General features: G+C 33.9%; 1 protein-coding gene across 2 annotated transcripts in view; it reads right to left on the reverse strand.

Annotated features, from left to right (window-relative positions):
• DOK6 (docking protein 6) overlaps positions 1–12284 on the reverse strand; it is a 214043-nt gene that overhangs the window by 1420 nt on the left and 200339 nt on the right. For both annotated transcript variants that reach the window (XM_035550561.2, XM_035550560.2), the window contains one exon: positions 4571–4688. In XM_035550561.2, coding sequence (XP_035406454.1) covers positions 4571–4688 — 118 coding nt within the window. The remainder of the gene's footprint in view (positions 1–4570; positions 4689–12284) is intronic.

A 12284-nucleotide genomic window follows, 5' to 3' on the forward strand; every position in this document is an offset into this window, starting at 1 on the left:
CTGGCATCAGATTAGATGGGGAAATGAATTCTGTGCTCTTTTCCTGGGCGTATGAACAAACAATGGAAATGCCAAAATGATGAATGTCCTTCAATTCATTTTACATACTTTAATTTGTAGAAAACTGCAGAAGCCCACACAGGAAATTCCTGCAGGATTAGCCTAACGAGGGCTGAACAGGATGATTCAAATCCTTCTAAATATTTAGCAACTCAAATAATATCTAATTATTCTAAATGGCATATGAAAAGGCTACTTTGGAAAGGCTGCAAACTTGTAGCTGGAAGAAATCATGTATCTGTCTTCCTTTTAAATACAAAGCCTTTTACCTGAATGGGTTAACCCTAGATGCTATTCTATTTAAAATATATTCAAAAAAAAAAAAAAAGAAAAAAAAAAAGAGAGGAGAGCTCTTAACAAGGCCAAAGACAAGGACCAATGCAGGCCTGATTTCTGTGGAGGTTTGCATTAAAGAAGAACCAGAGGTTCATTCTGTTTTGATTTGCAAAAGTAGATTTAGTTTCTCATGTCTTTAGTGTGAAATACAAAAAGCGGTTTCATCAATAGCAAAATTCCTATGACTTCAGAGAAGCTACTTTTTAATTCACTGTGTTTTTATTTTTCATATATACTTACAAGCTTAAATGATGCTTTCGGCCTAAGACCTGTCTCATTGAAGATTATAGTTTTATTTCTCCAAGTTCCTCACTGAGTTGAAAAATGTAAGACTCTTAGCAGGAATCTTAGTGTTATTTAATCACTTTGTTATGTGTTTCCTACAGAATTTGATAAGCAATTGTGATAAGCAATTTGTGTTGGAAAAAAGCATTACTGTTCTCTTTAATAGGATAACATGTAAGGTGTTACTGGCATAATTCTTATACAAACACACTCACATGAGTACCTTCATAGAAATTAACACGATTGCTTAAGTAGGTAGGTGTTCATCCCTTTCTGTATGCAAAAACAAAGTCCAAATAAGAAACAAACCAGACTCAAACACAACAGAGGTGATTGAAAGCAATTCTTAATTTTGAATTTCTTGGAGAAAGGCCAAACTGTAATTAGATTTTCTGAACATAGTTTCCTAAGGGATTTTTCCATAACTGCAATACAAAAAGCTAATGTAGGTTTCCATACCAAAATTTTATTTGGCCTTGTTTATTTAATAATATCTAAACCGTGATCAAAATTTGTACTATCTGCATTCTCTCACAGCAAGGCCCACAAAACTACATTTCAGCTAGCTGAAAATTCAATCTGCAATCCTTTTCCATCCTAAGCAAATCTAAATGCCCAAATGGAAAATTCTAAACCATATCAAAAGTGAATGTCATTAACGTTTGCTGTATAAAAAGACATTCTCTTTACTTCAGTTTTTAATTTCTTGTGAAACAATGCTAAATCACATGCATGATAATAGCAATAAACAATGACTTATGAGGGTAGATACTGTTTTTTCTTTAAGTGAAATTATTCTATCACAGAACGACTAGAATTTAACCTGATGGCCTTAAAAACTTTGTGATTTTCTGCGTGGCAGCAATTTCCGCGCCCCCCCCCCCCCTCTTTTTTTTTTTTTATATATTGTGCAGTAGGGCTTGCCACATACCCAATGTCACGTCAGGAAAAGAGGAGAGGCAGTGCACAGCACTGAAAGGACATGACTGTGTCAGCTAACAAGGGCCCATTGCACAACCTACACAGCAGCTGCAGATCACATGGCAACTCTGCCAGACCTGCAGCACTATACTGTAAAATTTGAAATGAATACTGCTGGTGATGTGCTACCACTGGGAAAAGCCAACCACTAACTTGTTCCTATTTATAAGATTAATTAGACAACTAAATTGCTACTTTCGTCATAGTAGTGCAATCAAGAACTGAAAGAGTGCAAGGAAGACCAAATAGAAGAAAAGGTATATAAAGAGAAACTAGTCCACATCATTTTAAGATATTTTGTGCAGTGTGTGTTCCTTTAACACTGTTATTCACTATTTTAATCTTTTTGGGTCTGTACATGAAGGATTTTCACAGGCAGATGGAGGATGATAAACCCAGTATCCATCTATTGAATTGCCTTTTTTTCATCTGAAATAGAGGCTCTAAAAAAAACCACCACCACCCCCCTTCTTACTCTGCAGCATATTCATTATCAGATCAACTCACACTACTAATTAAGTTAAATTTAACTGCTAAATAACTCCCAAGGAGCCAATTTATCTAAGGTAGTATGAGTGCATATTCATTTCTCCTTATATATCACCAGCTGTTATTAATTAAATTCTAGTCACTTCAAACTGCAAGTCTGAAATATCTGCCATTAGGCAAACACTTTTGCACTGTATTTAACAGTGAGTTTGGATGTTACTTTACTGTTACTGATAGTAATCTGGATATAGGTAGACACCATGATAGTTATTTCATTTTAGAATCTGCAAGGCAGTGGGAAGAACATGTGAAATTTTCACATTTTTTAAATGTAATATGCTTTGTCATAAACACACATGAAGTGCTGAACTGAGTTTGCTGGACTATTCTCTAAATAAAAAGTCTCCTCTCTGAGGGTGAAATATACCTTTTTAGACTCAGAGAAGATCATGGTAGCAGCAAGTGTTTTTTTTCCTCTGCAACAACTCTTCTCACCTGTGTGTTGTGCTGAGGTCAGTGTTGAGGTAATGCTTTAAAACTGCTTCCTCCCTACCCACCTTCCACCCATGTGTGAAGCATCTGTGGGCTAATGCTTTGTTGACTAGTAGGTCTCTTCTGTGCAAAGACTATTAGTATGAACAGGTATTAGGACAAAAGGTGTACTTTCTGCTTCCTTAAGTTTCTGCACAAATATACTGCATTTAATTAGCCAGAAGCATTGCAGCAGAAAGTTCAAAGAGATCTTCATTACAGATAATGAATAATATTATTGCATGTTAAAGTTTTGCAATTGGAGGCAGCGAAATTTGTCCTCTGGGTGCATTTCTTAGCCCACTGTTAAAACTGGACTGCTCTCTCCTGAAATCTACTACGCTTTCTCAAGTTTCAGTCATTGTAGTACATGTAAGAGGAATGAAAATATTAAGTTCTGAAATATTTATTAGTCCTATGTTTCAGTGGAAGTGTGAATAAAATCTGCCTACTTCCAAAAATCAGAATTCTTGCATTTTTAATAATACACTTCCAATATGTTGCCTCCTGCAGAGGCAGTTGGTATGCGTATTGAGTGAGTATTCAATGTATCAAATTTTGCTTTCAAATTGTACTGAATTACAAAGCCCAGTTATGAGAAACAAAAGGTACAGCAGAGATAAATAACGTTCAATATTATCACGTCATGCATATCATAACACTTTCACTATTCTTTTTCTAAAGAAAAATCTCAACAAGAGTATAAAAAAAGGAACTCTAACACCTCTATAAAAATATTTTTTTCTGTTCTTATTGTGTTCATGAAAGATATCAGTGACATAATGATTTTTTTAAGGTGATCTACAAGCACACCCTTTTTCACAAACAACTTCTGGAAGGTTATTATTATTTTTTTCATTAGTTTTATTTATCTGTAAGTCTGTAATCATGATTAGCAGTTCACTTTGTTGGATGGGGATGAGGAAAAACAAATGCTGTACCCTTTAATGAGTCACCTATTGAATTCACAGCTCACCTGCTGATTTTAATTTATGTGATAATTTACAAAACAAATACATTGTGGATTTAATCTATATATTGCATGAAAGCATGTAATATGTTTTCTTGGGCTGCATACTCTGGTTCTTGAGCAGTTTCTAACCTCCCACCTAAATGTAAATTGCTTATACAAACAGCTTATTAAAAGGAATTCAAATGAAATCCTTAAACTCTTGCTCAAGGAATAAGTTTGCTACATTTTTTTTTAAGTGGAAACAATGCTTTTAATTAATGTCTACATTTTGCATTTAATGATAATGTCAATTTCCTAAAAGATACAAAATAATTTCAGCTTAACAGCAGTGAATCCTCCCTATCTTCCTCCTTATGTTAATTATACAATTTAAGCAAATAGCTTAGAATCTAAATATATGAAAGAGATTTGGATACAGAAACAGATGATAGTTGTATACAGCATGTCTGTAAGTTAGTCTAATCAACAATTCATATATACAATTCTCCAAGCAAATTCACCAAGAGTAGCTCTTATTCCTAGAATTACTTAATTCTAATCTTGCAACTCATACAGCCACCTGATGTAGATTTAATTGGGCACCCTGAGGTTGCCCAAATCTTATTGGAAATCTACACAATCTTATTGGAAGACAAGTACTAAAGCACCCTGACATTCATTAGCTACTGAGAAACTACATTGAGCCAAATTGTTTATCTAGTTTTATGTAGTGATTCTTGGAATAATTTTCACCACTGGTTTACAAACTGAATAAAAGAAACCTGCTTTATGTAAATTTGGGAACCCCGCTGCGGTTCCTGACAACTGATAAAATGAAATGGAGAGAAAACCAGTGCAAATAAAAAGCAATCTGCATGAATTCTGGTAAAATGGAAAGAAGCTAATAGTCATGGCATGTACTTAAAAGGAACTTGCCTTGTAAACTGTAGATTTCTCCAACGCTGTTCTGCCGGGTGATATGATGCCAATATGCACTTCGAGGAAGTGAGATTGACTTGGATAATGTCATTGGTTCAGACAGACTGGTCTGGAGCTAAAAAAGAAATCAAACGTAAGGGAAAGATCACACTATACTATACTATACTATATAGATAAATATTGAAATCATAAATTGAACCAATGTTGTTATGAAGACACTATTTGCTGAATTACCACAGATTTTCTTCTACCATTTAAAATGCACTGTAAGCATTGGCATTCCGAATGCTCAGAAAAATGGATGCAGAAGTATACTTTGCTATACAGGTTTGCTAGCAGAATTTAATATTAGCATGTGAGAGCATGTCCCTATTTGTCTATGGCTATTCTTACCACCACCGGGATTTTGTTATTTTCTTCTTTACTATAGTGATGCATTAGTATATGCCTCAAATCTCAAAACCCTCTATAATCACATTTATTTTTTGTCATTTAACCTGCATATTGGATTGAATATCCATAAAGATGCTAAAAAAGAATCTGAGACAACCAGCAGAGAATTAGCAACGAAGGGTTATTAGTCCCATAACCCTCCATTTAAGTGGAGGATTTCATTACCAGTACCAGGCTACAATCTCAAGAGCAAATTTCCCAGTCTTGGGGACTTTATGTAACTGAAGGCATGAATTACATGATAAGTGTCCACACCTACAAGAGCTACAGCACAGAAACCTGACAGGAGGAATGTAAACTTTAATAAAGACAGTTCTGTCTCCAAAACAGATGTGAAATGAGATGTGAAAGAAAGACAAGACTAGGCTACAGGAAATAGAAACAATGACAGAGGATTTTGCATGCTGATAATACATCTGATAATGCTTTGGATACGTCTGTGTACCTTACGCTTTCTCTGGCTAGAAGAAAAGAAAATTTATTTGCAAAAATTGTGTATCTCTGGCTTTATAGAATATAAAATACAATCAGTAATTTGTGGGATCTAACAAATCATGGTATCTGTGGAGCATGTCATTTCTTCAGATGTCTGGAAGGATCAGCACTGAAAGGATCAATTGCATGTAAAGATTTAGAGAAAAAAATCCTTAATTACAGGAGCAGGACCAGGATGGTGAGGGTGGTAGTCTGAAAGGGTAAGCCTAGAAACCCACATTTTCAGAGAGTACATCTACAGAGCAGAAGGTATTCATGGTTTAGATCATTTATTGCAGGCTAATGATTAATTCCTAGGGACTCCTCTTTCAGAATAATGCAGAATTCAAAAAGCCATTTTTATCCATACAGTCATATGATATTCTGTAATACTAATTAAAAACATACAAACAAAAACAAACAAATCAACAAATACGCTGCTTGTTTAGAAACAATATTTACCCAAAGATCTACAATTATTTCATTGAGTATTAATATTCATTGACGTGTGGTGAATATTTCGATCTCTGTTCAATCTATTGTAATTCCTTCATTTTTTTTTCTTGAGAATTATCATCAAAATTAATCCCTTTCTATAGCTAATGTCTTCACAGCTCATTTATAGCCAATATTTCATTTCATTTGTCAGTGCTGCAGATCATCACTACAAGCTATTCAATATGAAGTAAAGACCGTGAAGAAACATTTCAACCATTAAGAAAAGTTCAAAAGCTCGATCTATTTTTGGGAGATTGGGGAGTTTAAGTTTTTCAATGTACAGAAGTTCCTTAATTGTGGAGATCAAGGCAATACCAAACCTTCTAAGAATTACTGTTTCACTATAGCAAGAGTAACAAAGGTAATTTTGTTGAGTAAGAAAAATAAAACATCATGTAACTTCAGTACATGGATGATTTATTCATAATTTAAAGGTAAACTTCAGTCTAGGCAATGGGCAAAACTCTTTATTATTATGCATTATGAACAAATTCCAGTAAAGAGAACTGCTTTGACTATGGTTCATTGTCTCAAAGATAAATCTATGGGATGAACTGAAATAGTTAAAGTTATTTTTTTTATTCATGATCTGAGGTGATTAATTCCTGCCTGATTTGACCAACACTGATGCAGAACAGATGCATATATTAAAGCTGTGAAATAATTAAAAAAAAATCATTCTTATTTTAAATTAAGATAAGAAATGTTGTAGTACATTGTGAGCATTCACAATATTTTGTTTCCTCAGATTCTCTAATTAAAGAACAACTTCTGATATCACCTTTTGGGTAAAAAGTATCACTATATGCTAAACACAATATGGTCTGAAGAACTAGATTTCTTTGGGGACACCATAGGGAGAAAAAACAATTTATATTTTATGAAAATACTATCCTCAGAAAACAAACAAACAAACAAAACACCAAAAAATTTAAAATACAGTCAGTTTTGTTTTTAATTTTGAGACCTTAAAATATAAACATAAACATACAGAATTCAAGACCTTAACATCTTGTCAGTAATATAAAGGATGATAATCTCATTGTACATTGATTTGTCCATGAAGTTATTTTTACTAATTGTTAGATCATTATTAACTACAGTGTTTATTTTTATCATTTTTATGAATAAAAATTAAATTATTGGTCAAATGTACATTAGAAAGATAGAAGGCTTACTCCTACAAACTGCTGTTTGCAAAAATATTGCTATGTTCAAAGGAAAATGGATAATGAACTGTCAGAAACCTACTTTCTGTAAAGAACATCTTATGTGCTAGCCTGTGGGTGTTTCAGATAAAAAAACTTGAATCCAAGGGGAAGAAAACAAGCATCTAAACATACATACAATCAATTATTCGTATATAATTAAATAGATTTTTTGCTATATTAATTATTACAGGTTAAACAAGAATTTAATGTACGAAGATCTACTGTTTCAAAATCCTTTTTTCCACAAGTGTAAATGAACTTCTGTTAGTTAACAATGTTAAAAACAAGCAATTTACAGATCATGGAAGGTGAACCAGAACTGTTAATTTATAACATAATTAGTCACTCAGGTTTGAGACTTGTACTCCAGAGCAGTGGAAGAGATCACTCTGGGTAAATTTAGAGACTTCATCCTAAATATTCTTCTTCCCTTTCATCTTATTATTATGCCTCAGAAAACATAACAAACCAAACCAAACCAAACCTGAATTGTCCTCAACCTTTTTCTGATTCCTCTAACTCAAACAGAAAACATTTCCTTATAGGAAAAATCAAGCAAAAAACCTCTAATTTTCTTCTTTTCTCTAAAAATTTAGCCCATCAGTTTCCTACATAGATTTATTTCTGTCCTTGACTTAACAATATAGCAATTGAAAAATATCTTAAAAAATTATGTCTGCTATCTCCTTAGGCTTATTTTCCAATTACAGAATTAAATCAATATCTCTGAGGATGGAGGCCAAAGTTCTGTTTTGTTTCCCACTCTAGCACATTCTCAGGAGCTGGCAAAACAGGCTCAGACACATTAGCATTAACTGTTCAGAAAGGAAGGGCCCATAACAGCAGAAGTAGCACAGTCACATAGAAGAAATAAACACTTTTCTCTAGGAATGAACTAACTTTAATCTTTGCTAACTAGATTTAGAAATATAGAGGAAAGTAAAAGCTGTATACCAAATCAAGAATGTTAATATAATAATGTACCATTAACTAAAGCATGCACCTAGAATGCTTTTGCTACAAATATTCCTAACATCTGATGAGACTTCAGGAAACAAAAAACATAATCTAGACTTTCCTGCCCACCTTACGAGGTAAAAGTGATGGGGTAATTAGAACTTGGGAGAAGAGTAGAAATGCATACATCAAAAGCACACTAACTCATATATATATATATATATATATATTAAAAAAAAAAAAAAAAGCCATCTCCGAAGCTTTTTCATTATCAGATGTGAAATACCTAGTAGTTTGGTTTTACCTAATTTCTTCCAGAATCTTTCTTTGATAAGATACCTTTCATATGGTGAACACTTCTTTTCTTTCTTGGTTACTTAAAATCTTAAGTCATATGAAGCTTTACTTTGCCAGTGACAACTTTATAGTTCTTAAAGGACTATTTGATTAAAATAGAAATGAAAAAAAAAATTATTAATGTGTTTCTCTAAGTTGTTCCTCATATTTTTTCACTATTGTTCTTTCATGAAACAAGGCTTACGGGCTAAATTTTTGTTTTAATTCCCACAGGGCAACTCAACTGACTTAAATAGATTTGTTACTCTGTTATTAATAATGAATGCAATTCCAAGAATGGAGCCTCTTACATATATTAGGTCTCTGAGTTTTGATCTGTTTAGCATATTATTCTCTAATTTTCTGTTTGCATTAAAATAGCCAAAATATAAAAGGCAAAAGGAAATAAATTTGGCTTGGGGAGAATTGATCGATATACACTTCAATCTATATTTTAATCTGCAATAAAGATATTAAAAAAAAAAAAGAAAGATATGCTTTGGAAATAGTTTAGTTTATTACAGATAAAAAAGGCTGGCCCATTTCACTTTCTCATTAGTCTTTAAAAAATAGCAAGAGAACCAGGTCACAGAAGACTAACAAGAATTGTAATCTGGAGACATGAATTTTACTATTTAGATATTTTTTTTTTCTTTATAACTCTAAAGAAGATTCCTTTGTGAGTTAGCTTTGAAGTTGAAGTAGAGGGGGTACAAGAAATATATTTCACTTCAAGAATCCACAAGTTGCCAGTGGAATGGCACAAACTCATTTCACTGGTACTCACAGTGACAGATTATTGGAATTCAAAAATTACACAATCTAGTAGGCAGCATCAGCCGAGCATAAATTAGAGCACAAAAAAGAGAGAAGTAAAACACTTTTTTTTTTTTTAAACAATTCTTAAGTTAAAGCCAAGAAGAAGGTGTCATGTTTGCCTTTTTGCAAAGCAGACACTATTGTACCATGTTCAACTTGTGTACTGTGATACATAGACCTGTTCTACAAAAAGCAGTTTCCGTCCTGTATTGTGAAGCCGATTATTCTTATGTATAGTGCTTTTCATATGCTTCTGTTGAATTTATTTTGCTGTTGCAAACAATTTGTCCACATTGCCTTTTAAAATTCTTTTTGAATTCCCTCTCTTCACTGACCCAATTTCATATTGTAATGGTAAGATCAGGAAGTTTAATGATTAGATAGTATCTTTATCCAAGACTTATGCAAATACCTAATAGGATGCAGGATATATTCCTATGGAAGTCCAATGTGAATGTTTTGCCCTTTGGTGATGTACTATTTATAACTACTCTATGGCTACAGTTTTCCCATAACCTTTTGTACAGAATCACTTATCTTGCTTACAAAATAGTCATTCATGCTTGATTTGGACTAAGTATTTAAAGGTGCCCACTAACAATAAAAACGCTTATAGGTATCAGCATACTAATTCTTTCCTATATAGTGCTTTATGTTTCTTTTTACTTTTTATACAGTTTGCTGTTTCTGACACAATATTGGCAAAGAACTCCAGATATATGACCTCATAAGTATTCTGGAAAGACTTACAGAAAAAATAGCTGTGAAAGTCATTTCAGTGATTTCAACCTTTGTAATATATTTCTAGCATTTGCATTTTCAGTAACAATTCTAACCTTGTAAGGACCTTTTAGAGAGTTTCTTAATCAATTATGGAGGAAAAAAATCTCAAAATACTAACATTGCTTTGCAGTGCCAACGTGGATGATGATTAGTCTTTGGCTGTGGAATAATATTATGTAGGAATAATAAAGCAGTGGTGAAAGAAAAGCATTCTGAAGGTAGATTCAATGGGACTGATATTTTTTATGACTGTATTATAATGAAAGAACTGGGACATTTTGCTCCTTTTCTGGCAGAAGTTCTTTTTTTTTCTTTTTTTTTCTTTTTTTTTCTGTGAAAGAAGCTAATAATAGATCACTGTTTTCTGACAGAATAGATTAATGTTGGAGGAAAGTAGCTGGGTTTTATAGTGCATTGGGATTATATTTGTTAAATGTCAGTAAGGTGCGTGTCTTCACTTATTTTTGTTATGAAATTTTGTTTTTGTTTCTTTCTTTCATTTACCACCCATGGAAACTACACTGATTACTCTGAGGGCAGAAGGTCAGGTTCTTTACAGGGTTTGAGCTATTGTATTATAAGCCATATTTGAACTATTTTATCATTTTTTTTTTTTTATTGCATAAAAACATTTACTAATAACACAGGAGATGCTGCTGCCAAGAACAGAGTTGAGACTATTTCAATCCTGACTAAACAGTAGGTCTTACTGAAAACAAACATAACTAATTGTTAGGGGTCCCAAGCAAACAGGAACAATTCCTAGCAGATTGAACTAATGTGTTCAATATATATGTAATAGAGAATCCAGTATTGCACAGGTGCTTTGGCAGACATCGATTGTCCTTCTGTCAGCATGATATGGGAGCTTTTATCATAATAGAGATTGGTGCTGGATGACACAAAAGAAAAGATTTTTGTAGACCTGCTGCCCTGCAAACATACAGAATTTTGGGATAAGACTGTGTGGAACTATAAAATAATTTCTCTAAGCAGCACCACTCAGGACAAAATCTTCAGATTTTAAAGGGAAAAATCTCCTGGGACATTTGAAAGTGGTTTGCTTAAAGGTATGATTATTTCCAGATGGGAAATGGGGAGGATCAGAGTGAAAAAACAATTACAATTGAAAACAAAATCAAAAATAAAAACACCTTCCTACATATTTTCTTCAAGTTAAAAATGGTAATGAAGCACAGTCTTAGAACAAGCCCTCATATGCTTAACTGAAGACAGGTGGCATATAATGCAATGATATAAATCTGCTTGTGTTGTACTACCTTAAGTTTCTAAGATATGTTCTAGGGGTCATTCATCTCAAGCAGTTCATCACTGAAATATTCATTTTTGTCTCATTTCGGAAACATGTAAATTATTTGCATCATTCTGAGTGTTAGTGGGTGATATGAAATTGATGGAGGGCTAGGAGAAATTTTGACCTTCATTGAATCTAGGAGTTAATAGCAAGACAGTCAAGTAAAGGCTTGCCAAAGGACAGGAGGAAAGCCAATGTCACTCATATCTTCAAGAAGATTAAGAAGGAGGACCCTGGGAACTACAGGATGTTCAGCCTCACCTTGATCCCTGGGAAGGTGATGGAGCAGGTAATCTTGGAAACTCTTTTCAGGCACATGGGGGACAAGAACATAAAAGAAAAGAAAGAGTCCAGGTAAGGGCCAATAAAATGGCTAAAGGACTGGAGCATCTCTCCTATGAGGAAAGGCTGAGAGACTGGGACTGTTCAGCCTGGAGAAGAAGAGGCTCAGGGGAGATCTTATCAATGTATATAAACACCCGAAGTGAGGGTGCAAAGAGGACAGGGTCAGGTTCTTTTCAGTGGTTCCCAGTGCCAGGAGAAGAGCAATGGACACAAACTGAAACACAGGAAGTCCCCTCTGAACAAGAGGAAATGTGATTATGCAGGTGCCTGAGCACTGACACAGGCTGCACAGAGAGGTTCTGCAGTCTCCCTCCTTGGAGACATTAAAAGCCATCTGGGCATGTTCCTGGGCAACCCGTAGTAGGTGAGTTTGCTTGAGTGGGTGGGTTGGACAAGATGTCTTCCAGTGGCCTCTTCAAGCCTCAGCCATTCTGTGGTTCTGTGATTAACATCTCCAAAATTAAAAAGTAGGTTTTAACCAAAAAGGGACGAGTGTTTTATCTATCTTCTGAACAATATA

The sequence above is a fragment of the Cygnus atratus genome, chromosome 2 (genome assembly GCF_013377495.2).
Source record: "Cygnus atratus isolate AKBS03 ecotype Queensland, Australia chromosome 2, CAtr_DNAZoo_HiC_assembly, whole genome shotgun sequence".
Taxonomy (NCBI): domain Eukaryota; kingdom Metazoa; phylum Chordata; class Aves; order Anseriformes; family Anatidae; genus Cygnus; species Cygnus atratus.